The following is a 13,855-nucleotide window of genomic DNA, read 5'->3' as shown; positions in this document are numbered from 1 at the left end:
ACTGGGGTGCCTGGCCAGCCTGGGTGAGGGGCTGATGGCTGTTTGCAGCTGGTCACACCCCCTTCAGGGTGGGGGTCCCCACTGGGGCGCCTGGCCAGCCTGGGTGAGGGGCTGATGGCTATTTTCAGGCTGGCCACACCCCCTTTAGGATGGGGGGGTCCCCACTGGGGTGCCTGGCCAGTCTGGGTGAGGGGCTGAGGGCTGTTTTCAGGCTGGCCAAGCCCCCTGGTGATGGAAGCTCCCAGCCTCTCCTTTTTTTCTTTTTTATTCTGGGATTTATTTACCTTCTATAATTGAAACTTTGTTGCCTTCAGTGGAGCTCAGAGCCCGCTCCTGCTCACTCCAGCTCTGTGGCCACGGCTGGCTGAAAGCAGGTATCTGGGGTTTATTTATTTGCCTTCAGTGGAGCTCAAAGCCGGCCGGGAAGCTTGGCTTCCTCCATTGCTGGAGAAACCAAACCTCCTGCTTGCTTCAGCTCCGTGGCTGCTGGCCGCCATCTTGGTTGGGTTAATTTGCATATAGTCGCTATGATTGGCTGGTGGGCGTGGCTTAAGGTGTAGCGAAGGTACGGTCAATTTGCATGTTTGTCTTTTATTAGATTAGATGCCCATGTGCCTTCCCAAGGGCCCTCTACACTTTTTTACTTTTTAACATTGACTATTTTGGTGTACAGTTCTGTGAACTTTCTAACATATGTATAGATTCATGCAACTGCCACCACAGTTGGGGTGCTCTGAACTCTTTTAATATTAGACACCTCCATCCTTTAACAACTATGCCACTGAAATCCATTCTGTAAGGTAATTCCTCAGTGAGTTTATATCCAGCAAAACAAATAGTGGAATATATTTACTGAAAAAATGTAAAGTAATAAGTGTTTGTCCACAATAAGTACAGTGCTTTATTAAAGACTAGAAGCCCAGCACACGATTTGGAATCCCACGGCACTGCCCTGCCTTGACACCCAAACCTGTTCACGCAGAGCCCAGCCCCCTAACCCTCTGGCCTCCTCTGGCCGCTTCAAGCCCCGCCCTCAGTCATTTGAGTCACCTAGGGCTGGTCCCGCCTTCTCTGGGAGCCTCCCTGCTTCTGCCCAGTCTCCGGAGCAACGCCCCAGCTAATATGCTAATGACCTGGTCGTTACCATTATGGCGTATGGGCCATTAGCATATTAGCTCTTTATTAGTATAGATATTCTAAAAAGACCTAAGTTGCTGAATCAGACCCATTGTGTTCAAATTAATTTTATACAATTCCTTGTTTTCACAACAGCTGTTATCATTAACAGACAATAACATATGCACATATACAAGTCAATATGAATACCAATTTTCCAAATTTTGGAGATTTCATAGTATCTCAACAAGGTTTAAAAATTTAAAAAATCTAATTTAAATTATGGCATGGATTTATAATCAAATTATAACTTAGAGCATTTTTATTCATTTACCTGCTGCAAAACCTATCCCGATTATGTTTTTTATTTTATTCTTTCTTTAGAAGTTGCTTAAGACAACTGGAAGAAAATGATTTCTACCACAAGCCACCAGAACAAAACAAACTCCTTACCATGCCAGACTTATATATCCTAAAAATACTACTCTCAGGATTAAAAAAAAAAATGGATTTAAAGATTCTGCCCATATTTTTATGGTTGAATTGGATACCTGAAAATGTTTTGGTCATTTTGACTTGTGTAAAATTTCTAAAAGCAATTAATACTACATGCAGAGTCTTTTTGATGGGCAAGGTGAATCAGCTATTTTAGCAATCTCAAAATTGCCTACCTGTTTGTAGATATACAGTATGATAATATTTTTCTATAGGGCCAGTTTGTATATACACAGAGAAATAATAACATAGGTAAGCTAGTATTTTTGGCTATGATTTATTTATTTATTTATTTATTTCTGTTTTTTTGTTGTTGTTGTTAATCCTCATCTGAGGATATTTTTCCATTGATTTTTAGGGAGAGTGGAAGAGAGAGGGAAAGACAAAGAGAAACATCAATGTGAGAGAGAGACATGGATCGGTTGCCTCCTGCAAGAGCCTTGACCAGGGCCCTGGGCCGGGTGGGGAGGAGCTTACAACCAAGGTACGTGCCCTTGACTGGAATCAAACCCGGAACCTTTTGGTCCACAGGCTGATGCTCTATCCACTGAGCCAAATGAGCTAAGCCTGGCTATGTTGTTTCTTAGAAGAACATAGGTGTAATTTTTAGGTAACTAAGTTGGAAAAGTCAAGGATGTGTACTCCACGAATCACAGTCAACACACTGGATAGAATTCTGTTAAACAAACCCCATTCTTTCTATCTCTTCTTCAGGTAGAGAGGCTATTATGAGACAGTAAACATAATAGGGTTAAAAAATACCTGGAAATTTAGTATGTGGTGCCAGAGAATAGATCACAGTAGTCAAATGTAATAAGGTTGGATTGTGTGTATTCCTCCAATTTTTCATTTTCTTTCAAAGCTATTATTTCACCCTTACTGATAACCTCTCTTCAGTTAAAATAAAAATTACCATTAACATTCACTCACTTTTTGCAGGTTCTGAACAATTTTTTAATCCAACAAGCTATTTTACCTTACACAATAGATGGGTCTTAGCCAATAATCTTCATTGTTGAAAACATCCAATGGCTTTTCAACAATTATATGACATTCATTGTGTTCCATTTTCTTTCTATGGCAGTAAATGCCCTCTAAAGCACTCCAACTAGTAAGGTACATGAGGTATCGCTTTCACAAAGCTATGCTAGCTGTCTCTAATTCAATTATTCAACTCAAAGGCTTTCTTCAATGCTGCAAAATTGTCCGGATATGTGGTTGCCGGGGTTGTAAAGTGTTTCTTTATCTGTTTTGTTTATCTTTTAAAACTATTTTACTTTGTCATGAGGAAATGGTTTCAGATTTTTTTTTAAATTTTAAGAATGACCATAGGAATTGTAGGTAGTTGTCATTTGTATAAATGTAAAGAAGAAATGAGCATCTTGGGGGGTGGAATGGGTGGGGTGGGCGGGGGATGTCAGCATCTCTACCCAGGAGGAAAGACATGAGGTTAAAGCTCAAACTCTGTACCCCCCATGGCATTGCTTCTTATTGTTCACCAGCTCCCACCCCCTTATTTCTGGAATAAATCTATTTGGGTCATTTGGTTATTTACTTATTATCACGAAAGGGTGGGCAGGGTAGTACTACCTGAACTCCAAGCTCACTCAAAATGCAATAAAGGTCAGAGGCTCAAGAGGATTAAGCCCCTCTACATTTTATAGTGATTGTTATATTTACTTTTTGAAAACCCTTCCAAGTTTAGCCCACAATTTTATTCTGGAAAAAGGTAGAAATTATATTGGGTACATTATCAGTATGTAGTTCTTTGCCACTAACTAATCATGATTCATTTCTTCTCTTGTAAAATAAAAATTTGGAGTTAGTTTGTGATAGGTTTCTTTTTCTTCCTTTCTGAATATTTTTAGGCACGGAAATCACAGATGCCAAAATCTCCCTCTTAGGTTTGATTCTAAAGTGATTGGAATGATGAATCATTTAGCTGAGATGATTTTGTCTTTTTTTTCTAATCCTCCAAAGTTGATGGTTGTATCTCTCAATCTGGCTGCACCACTGTTAAAGTTTTGAACAGAACTCTGGTATACCTATCACAATTAACCTGCATTGCTACTCATTGACCCAGGAAACTACCAAACAGTAGTGTTTCATGGACTATATTAGCTAGAAATTCACTAATTGCAACATTATTCTTGGTGAACAACAACAGTTATGGTAACAGGATGTTAACAGATATTGGTGCTGCTCAGTGAGCCCCATGGTTCAAAGAGCTTGGATTTTGTGGTCATAGGGCATTTTCTGACTCTAAAAGACAATGCAGAGAAACTTACATGTATATTAAGGAAGACCCTTGAGGAAGGAAAACCAGGCTGCATTTACCATGAGAGGGGCCAGTCTTTGTCCTTTAGAAAGATCTCTGCTTAGGGAGTCATTTTGTTCTTGAGGTTATCTGTGTACACCTAGCTTTTCATCTCTACTTCATAGAGCTAACACACTTCTTTTCTCACCCATGTGTCATAGGCATATGTCAGGTGGCACCTTGGACGTTCAGCAGACCAGGAGTAGATAAGCTGGTGGACAAACTGGGACTTCCTGAAGAGATTGACAGCTTGCTATTTACCAGATTTATTTTTTTTTTCCACTAGTCATATTGAGGTATGCAAAGACATGTTCAGGGAAAGGCCTGGGAGTGAGGAGGGGCAGAGTCTGCTATGATTGGGTCATCATCAATAAAGGAACTACTAAAAAAAAAATAAGTTAAAAAGAGAAAAAAAAAATGGAAATTTTAGTTTAATTAACCCAACTAATTTTTTTTCTCCAGAAGAATAAGCGGGTTTAAATAAATGAACTACACTTAATACATATTAATATTATAAATACAGATTCAGCAGAAACCTGAAACAATAAGAACAAAAGAACTGGTGAGCACTGTATACAGATATGCATAAATAGCAGCTGAAGGTGAATCTTCATGACTGAGGAACCATAGTTCCTAGATATGTTTTTCTTATGTGAATTATAAAATGTTAATTCAGATATAATAGTTCATACTTGACTTTATTCCTTTCTTCAGCAAATGCCTACTAAGAACAGTGAGCGAGAAGCTATGGGGCCGTAGGCAATGCAATCCATGGGAATATACAGAGAGGCGAAAGCCACAGTCGATCCCTGGGTTATTCAGGGTCCTGGCAAAAAATAGATGGTGCCCTCAGGCATGGCAATTGGGGAGAGTTTAATGAATGGCTATTTGCAAATGTATTGGCTGGGGTGAGGGAACCCTTAAGGGATAGTGGAGCACCAGGAGATAGCAATATTGAGGAGCCATTTCCACCCCTAAACCTGAAGGGATTAAAGGAAGGAGCAGTTCCTGGAACCCAGAGCAAGCGGTTGCAGTGATTATGGCTGTGGCGGCAGGAGAGAGCCACCCCATAGGAGCTGTGGCTTCAGGAGAAGAATGCTGACATGCTGGGTCCCAGCAAGGAAGGGACCAGGCAACAAATGCCACACATTTTCTCCCATCACCTTCTGACTTCCAGCTGGTGACTGTCATTGGTTAAACTCAACCCAAAACCAGAGAACAATGGACACAATCCATGAAGCTCAGCAACCCGGTATACAGAACAGGGTGAGAAGGGAACAGTATAGTTCTACAGGGGCAAGCAGCATACCCAGCACACTGACCATAAGATATGCAGGCAAAGAAAGTTAACCACAAAATAAGGCCACAGTACAAAAGATGCCACAAGATAATTGATACGTGGTACAGACAATAAGTCCTGGGTGAGGGGTGTGGTATAACTCAGGGGAGACTCCTAGAAAGAAAAGGAATACTTCTGTGGTTGTGTCTTTTAAAATGGTTTAAGATTAGGTTAGCACAGAGGAATGTGGAGGTTGGGGTTGGGGGGGCGGGGCGCGGTGAATAGAGGGAACAAAGATATGAAATAAGAATAAACATGACATGATTGAGAGATTGTATCCAACTGGCTAAAGCACAGAATACTAGATGCTGTAATGAAAATGCCAGGGACTTTCCGTGGGAATGGTGATTCGCTTCCATGTCTGAAAGTTTCCCATATTTTTACTGAGTACCCGCTGAATGCCTTGTGCTCTGCAAAGCTTTTGGAGAGAGGAAGAGCTTGAAGATAGGATATCTGGCCCCAATAACCTTGAGCTGTTGCTTGCCATTCGCATGAAACAGTTAACTAGTTAATCGCAAAATAGACAAAATGCCCAAGTAATTATTGGTATTTGGGGTTCAAAAAAGTAGTGGTCCAGAATGTGTAATCCCTGAAGCGTGTTCACTCATTCTTAAAAATTCATCCAGCAAACATTTCTGAAGCGTCTACCATGTGGCCAGGCACTAAGATGCAGCCCCTTGGGGTGATCCAGAACGAGAAGCCTATAATTGAGAGTTTGGCTCAGACCAAACCTCACCTAGTTTAGACAAGAACTGAATAAAGTGTACTCTTCCAAAATATACCTGAATGCGCCCACAACAGATGTTCAATAAGTCAATGAATGAGATGAAGGAGTTAAGTAATTAAAAGGAAGAAGTGTTTGTTATACATTTCTATGATATCTGCAAATGGCGCTTTAAGATGGTCACTTATATGGATTTCCAAAATCTAATCACAGGGCAGACTCACTATCAAAGCAAAGACCTGGCCTGTCTTGTCCACTGAAATAACCCAGCTCCCAGCTCGAGCCCGGTACAGAGCTAGAGCAAGATCTACATCTAGGATAAATTAACAAATGAATGCATACTTGAAGCAAGTATTTTTAAAGTTAGGTTGCTTGGGGTGGTGGCATTCTTTGGGGGAGTTTTAGGAGGGGTACATTAAGTAGTTAGCATTACAGTACATTAAGTAGTTCTTCAGATTTTTAATGACTACTCCTTGTAAGTACATTGTAACTTTCCCTCACTTTAATTCCTTGTGCAGTTGTTTAAATATCTCTAAATATAAAGGGGGAAAATCATGTCCTGCATCACCCTTGAAAGGCAACCCATGAGGGCAACACAAGAAGATGCAGGGCTTCTGTCCCCGGCCAGGGGCCAGGTGTGTATACCTGTGGTTGGTCTCAGTGCCACTTGCACTTTTACTCTTGTTCCTTTTTTCTGAGAGCTCTACCTTCTTTTCCTACCGCCATTAAACTCATATTAAGTCATTCTCAAGTGCTCCCCATAAACACCAAACGAGAAGTACAGCTGCGAGAAAAAGTATCTACCTGCGCGGAATAGATTACTCTTTTAATTTGTAATCTGAGTCACATTCATTTTAGAGAAAGGAGTTGGGGTGTGCACCCTCCCCCCAGCCCCATTTACTCCACACGGAGTGTTGTTGTTGTTTTCTCCTCTCCAGGGTAGCTTTAACCCCACTGGCTTGTTAATTGTGTTATCTGGGGGTAAATTTCTATTTACTGGCTTTTTAAACATTTCAGTTTTTATTTGCCATTGGATACAAATAGAGATCTAAGTTCAAACTGATTTTATGGCTTATATAGAAATTGAAAGGTAAGATTAATATTGTCAGATGATGATGGATATGTGGTCATTTTAACTTTAAAGCAGGCAGGCCTCCTTGTGGGGTGCATTACATTTTACATAAACAGATTTCTCATCTGGTCGGCTTTCAGTTGAACAATTCCTGCCTCTGGGAGGATGAGACAGGAGCTCCAGGCTTTCAGGTGTCTTTAAGATCTGGGAATACCCACTGCAATCCAATTGTGGGCGAGGTGCTCTGTGCGCCAATTTCTTGTGTTTATATTTAGAAAGAAATAGAAAATGATTGTTAGGGCTGATGGCACCCTGCTGACCTGGAGACGGAGTTTGTGATGAGGGGGTTTTTCAGAATCTTGTGACTGAAATAGGATGAATTCTTTTCACTTGAACAAAAGATTATTTATGATGAAAACCTTAACCCATACACTCTAAGACAGAATCAAATATAAAAGAGGTGAAGGCAGTCTGAAACACATGGATGAAAAAATGTTTTAAACATGTGTGCTAGGAACGGAATTATGCATAGGCTACTTTCAGTTCTGAGTATTTGTTCCAATGTGTGAAATTCTTGTCTTGTTTTAAAGATTCCTCCCCTCGCCCCCACCCCCACCCAGCGCCTGCTAAATATTCCCAGGTATCAATATGCAGATGTCTGTCCCAACATTCAGTGTCTAATTGTATATGTAATATTCTAAGCAAATATTTTTACTGCAGATTATGAAATTAAACTGGCATATTTAATCCCCCCATAATTATTGTGGATGCTATATAAAAATAAAAGCAAATGTTTTTTGTTTGTTTGTTGATCCTTACCCAAGGATATTTTTTCCATTGATTTTTTTAGAGAGAGTGGAAGGGAGGGAAGGAGGGGGAGAGAGAGACACATCATCGATTGGTTGCCTCCCCAACAGGGGAGGGGGGAGGCTGGAGGGGAGGGAGAGATAAACATCTGCTTTGGGCTGAAGTATGAGATTTTAAGTTGAGAAGTATAATTTGAAATAATTTAAACATTTTTGAAATGTCTCCTGAACCTCAAGAAATTATAATAACCAATAAAATTAACTATATTTTTATTTTTAATAACCTTTATCAATAAGAAACAAAGATAGTCTGATTTCTAGACTATTATTGAGCAAGCCCTAATTGAGTAAGCCTCAAGTATTTTAGTGAGTAATCAAGAAAAGAAAAAAATAGTTGGCTTGATCATATGAGTTCAACCTTTTTGTTTATTTATTTGTTTTATTTCAACCTATTAAATTAATAGTTTATAGTAAACTTAAATGAAAAATTTAGAATAATTATTTTAAAACTCATGGCTAATGTATGCATGGTTAGAGTAGCAAGACTACAATGATGAGTAGGCCCAAACAAGTAATGGCTCAACACATGGAATTTTATTTCTTGTTCATGTCAGAGTCCTGGGAAGATGAATAGATTGGTCAGTGGCTCTCCTCCATGCACTCACTCAGGGTACCAGTTTGGCAGAGGCTCTGCCATCTTCAAATTGTGGCTTCTATAATCACCATAGTTATCTCTATCACAGGCAGCTAGAAGGGAAAGAGAGTAGGAGGGCATTATGAGCAAGGACTGGAAGTGACACATGTAACTGTTCTTGTTCCATTGGCTAGTACTTAGTCTCATGGCTACCTAACTGCAAATGGGGTCTAGCTCTGTGCCTAAGAAAAAGGGCATATGAAATTAGGTGACTAGCCAATAGCCTCTGTCACAGTCCAGCACCCTCCCAGCCTCGCAGAGTATATGATGCATAGCAGGACCTCCATTAATATTTGCTGAATTGAGTATGTGTAAATTACCTTCCAAGTGTGTATATAGTTCTATAATATAGCAATAAGATACTCATATTTCTTATTTTGCTACTGTGACTTGGAAATTTCTTATTTATTTGGGTAGTCACTTGTTTCCCAATTCTTTACCAAAAAGTTAAAGATAAATTGTCTAATAAATATTATTCTATGGTTCAACATAGTCTTCATAATTACAATGTTGCAATTTGTTTATTGAAGCTTATCAGGAAGATGGACATATTTTTGTTTTTATAGATTAGATATAAAGGCATTGACTTGGCTGCAGTAATTTCTTAGGATAAATTCCTAGAAGTGAAAATATTGGATCAAAAGGAATAAACAATTGCATGATTTTTGCAATGTATTTTACAGTATTGGCAGAATGGAATGCAGAGCTCAGTGAGGCTGCAAATTCATCAACCTGAATGGTACTTGAAACATGCTTCACTACCTAAAATGTGTTAAATAGTACAGTTGTATTATTTTCTATTTGTTTGATTGTTAATGACATTTCTTCACTATTTTCCCCCTTCCTTGGAAGTCGTTCTTCCTATTTAAATATGATGACTTGTTGAGTGCTGTCATTAAACATGCTACTTAAAAATGAAATGAAGTCTTTAAAGTTAAAGACTTCAGAAAAGTACAAATGCGGGGTTCTTTAATCTGGGAACTCTTAAAGCTATGAACAACGTAAACCGATGAACAAAAACAGATGTAGAGACAGAGAAGCATCGATCAGATGCTCAAAACTCAGAGGGAAAGCAGGAGAGGGTGGGGGTGAGGGGGAAAGATCAACCAAAGGACTTGTATGCATGCATATAAGCATAAGCGATGGATGTGGACAACAGAGGGTGAGGGTGAGGGCAGGACTGGGGGGGATGAGGGGACATTGGGGGGATAAGGACACATTTGTAATATCTTATTCAATAAAGGGGAAAAAAAGAGTCCACAGATAGCCTTAAAGCAGCGGTTCTCAACCTGTGGGTCATGACCCCTTTGGGGGTCGAATGACCCTTTCACAGGGGTCGCCTAAGACCATCGGAAAACACATATATAATTACATATTGTTTTTGTGATTAATCACTATGCTTTAATTATGTTCAATTTGTAACAATGAAAATACATCCTGCATATCAGATATTTACATTACGATTCATAACAGTAGCAAAATTACAGTTATGAAGTAGCAATGAAAATAATTTTATGGTTGGGGGTCACCACAACATGAGGAACTGTATTAAAGGGTCGCGGCATTAGGAAGGTTGAGAACCACTGCCTTAAAGTAACAGTGATACTCCTGGAATTGTGGGAAGGATGCTCTGAATAGGCACTTATCTACATTTTTCTGAATATAGAGCACACAATTTTTTATCAGATTTTGTTTTCTTCCATTATACTTCCTTTCCACAAGAAACACAAGAATTGGGTCTCTCAGAAACAGAAAAAAAATATGTTAACTTCTGGCTTGATTTTACTCTAGGACTTTAGTTTCCATTGGATGCTAGTGATACATCAGAGGTGCCTGATTGCTGGGTTTAAGTGGCAGAATTAAATCCTAGTTCAGTGGAAGCTTTTTCCTTTAATTGCATGCTATTAAGAGTCCAGGACTCTATGACGCTCAGATATTTGGCTGTATGTGACTAATATTTCTAAGCTTTAGAAGCATTGGTCAAAAGTTTCAACAATAATGTGTTGTTATTTTTGAAGGATAGTTCTGACTTTTCCCAATAGTGGGAGAAGTAAAAACAATAGTACCAATGAGAGAAAACCCTGGGTTCATGGTAAGTTTTAGAAGAAACTGAATCATAGCTGAAGGCAAAAGTAAAGAAGAGGCAGAAACACAAAGTGATATAAGAGAAAGATGAACACTTTTGGTCCGACACTTGTAATAAGTTAGGAAGTGAATGATTGCATAGCAATCTCATCTCTGCGTAGAAATACATCACCGTAGAATGTAAGCTCTGTGATGGCAGGAATCTTGCCTGATCATTGATGTATTCCCAGCTCGTAGAACTGTGTCCATGATAGCGGTAGGCACTTCATGATAATTTATTGAAAAAAATTTGTAAGGCAAATACATCCCAAGTGGGAAAGCACACACCTTGAATTCTTATGGGCAAAGGGGCTGAAGAAAAACGATGCAACTTGGTACAGTGACCACTGTTGATGATTGATTCAACAAACAATGTCAGGCATTAATGGTGTGTCAGGCACTGTGCTGGGGACCACAGAGGTTACAAGTGGTTCACAGTCTTGAAGGCCAGCGGCTGCACCCAAAGGAGCCTAGAAGGCGAGGAGCAATTTTACTCCTTCATAAGCTCCAGTGTCATCTTTCCTTTAAATCAGTGTTCTCTGACAAGGGAAATGAAAAATTGTAATAAGTTAAGTTAAAATAAAAGCATCTTTAGAAAAATATTCTCTTTTATGAACTCTAAAGTGCAATAAAAAATAAAAACAGTTAATATTCCAATACGGATTCATGGTAAGTCCCTTATACTTTTCTCCTGCCACCCCAATTGCTCCTCCTGTATAGATTTCTGGAACTGCCATTGCATAAAACAAAGAAAGCGATGGCATGGATAATTATTATACAAGATAGGAAATGTTAGAGGCCTTAAGAAGTGTATAGGTGAAGTGTTATGAGGGTTTGGAAGAAGAAAAGATCGCCACTTCTCTTAGTCAATGTCTTTGCACACAATAGAAACCGGCAGTGGGAGATTTTACAGGCCCAACATTTCCTCATGAGTCAACCACACTATGAGCCCATTCTGAAAGTACGGGAACCATACGAGAAGGGGAAAACATGGGGGCCAGCTCATATCTCAATAATCAGTTCTGCTCAACTTGTGTTTCAAATGAACGGAGTTTTCCTTTTAGCTTTCTCTCCTAATGTAGCCTGGTGTTAATATTGGTTTAAATACAGATTGGGCTAAGGCAACAGAGGCATTTCCAAAAAACCACAATTTGGACAAAATAGAAGTTTCTACCTCATGTAACAGTTTGAGTATAAGCAGTCTAAGGGCCAAAGGGAGGCTTGATGGAGTCAGAGGCACAGGCTGCTTCTTTCTTTTGCTCTGTCATTCACAACACAGTTTCAACTCCCAGCTTAAAGTGGCTACTCCAGTACCTACCATCACGTGTGCATCCCAGCCATTGGGAAAGGGAAAAAGAAGAGAAGAAAGCCACCCTCCTTGTTTTAAGTGCATGACCTAGAAGTCATGTATATTACTTCTGTTCACACCCCGTTGGCCAGAACTTAGTGACATACCCATGTCTAGCTGCAGAGAGAGTGGGAGTTGAGAAATAGATTCTTTATCTGGGAAGCAAATAACACTAGGAGTTCTGTTCTTACAGGAAGGTGGGGAGAATAGAAATATTGGGGAATAGGAGTCTCTGTAAAGTGTTGTGGCATATTACTAAACAATTTTGTATTCTATATAGAGATCAATTTATTGCTTCGTCGGGGAAAGGGAGTCATTCTAAATATTTTTAATGATTAACTTAAAACCTAAAAGTAGAGATCAGTTATTCTGTAGGTGGCTTCTTTTCCAGGGCTTTTATTTTTTGTAGCTTCCATCAAATCAGGAATTCTTTCAATAAATATTTTTGAATACCTATCGCGCTGGGTATATTTTAAGGCAGATAAATACTCTCATTTCCTACCCTACTAATGACTTTATTCTAAAATACTGTCTCTGTGGAAGACATGACACTAGAACATGTAGTAGAGGTTCTTAAAAGCATGGGGAATGAGAGCTGGGAGCTGTAGTTGTTAGAATCAGAAGTGAGGGGTAGTTGGTGGGACCCTGCCGGAAGCCGGTCCATCCTTGCTGCTTGACACAGTTGCTGCAGGAAAGAAACATCTGCACAGCATATGTTTCAAGGGACCTGGCGTATATAGCATACTGTTCTTAATATGTTTGCTCCCCTTAGTGCTATGTGTTTTAACCAAGGTCACCTCTCTGAGAAAGGTTGTTTCTCCAGGTGGGGATTTTCCCCTGAAGTTAGAGAGGGAATAAAACCTCCCAGGTGGGTCTTAACAGATTCATCCTGGAACATTCCAGAACACAGCATTGATACTTTCACAATAATTATAGTCAGACTATATAAAGAAAGTCAGTGCAGTTGTCTTTTTCCTCCTCCTGTGCAATAGGCAGCTCTCACTTCTCTCCCAAGTGCCACCGCTCTAATAATACTGGTGCGGACACCTGGTACAGAACAGTCATAAATGGTGCATAAAGTCTGTGGGGCTTCGGTAAAGATACTTCCAGATGGCGTAGTAATGCATGGCGACTGCCGTGGCCACAAACAGGTGCCAGATGGCATGAGCGAACGGGATGATGCCATCACTCTTGAAGAAGACCACACCCAGGCAGTAAATCAGGCCTCCGCAGGCGAGCTCGTGAAGTCCCTCCGTGTTGTTCATTGATGTCACCACCAAGGCTGGAGAGAAGCCCATTGTGAGATACAAAAGGAGCTCAACCGCCTTATACTTTTCATGGTAGAGAAATACATAAATGGTTCCTCCAGCTGCCATGAGCCAGATAAACCAACGCATATGAGATGCCAGTGGTCCAAGTTCACGGAGATTTAACCATGGCGCATAAGACGCAGCAATGAAGAAATAGATAACCATTCTATCACACATGTGGAAACATTGCTCCACTGTCCTTAGGTGGCTCTTTTTCCATGACACCATGTGAAATACTGTGGAGACGATGAAGAGGGCACAGAGGCCCATGCCATAGATCCATGCTGTTATCTTCTTCCAGCAGTCGTCAGACAGCAGATGGAGGAGGACGCTGCCCATGATGGCCGGGACAATGAGGAATGCATGTGTGTAACAGTTAGCAGCATGTTCATAACAAGTTGGTTTGTAGCAGCCATTGGCTGGGGCCCGGTGGTTCATGAACCGCTGGAATCGATTCTGGAACTGCATTGATCCTTCGCTCCTCCTTGCAGGCCGTCTCGTCTGCGCCGG

At 40.3% G+C, this 13,855-nt stretch overlaps 1 protein-coding gene and 1 long non-coding RNA gene across 3 annotated transcripts in view; one reads left to right on the top strand and one right to left on the bottom strand.

The window, feature by feature from the left end:
* Positions 1-13,855, top strand: part of LOC106723779 — a 119,303-nt gene that overhangs the window by 15,107 nt on the left and 90,341 nt on the right. The window lies entirely within an intron of this gene.
* LOC102251182 (monocyte to macrophage differentiation factor) lies at positions 12,918-13,849 on the bottom strand. The gene has a single exon (XM_005880552.2). It carries the CDS (start codon positions 13,811-13,813, stop codon positions 13,097-13,099), a length of 717 nt encoding a protein of 238 aa, XP_005880614.1. The 5' UTR covers positions 13,814-13,849; the 3' UTR covers positions 12,918-13,096.

This window comes from Myotis brandtii, unplaced genomic scaffold, assembly GCF_000412655.1.
Source record: "Myotis brandtii unplaced genomic scaffold, ASM41265v1 scaffold640, whole genome shotgun sequence".
Taxonomy (NCBI): Eukaryota; Metazoa; Chordata; class Mammalia; order Chiroptera; family Vespertilionidae; genus Myotis; species Myotis brandtii.
This window is presented reverse-complemented; position numbering and strand designations above follow the sequence as displayed.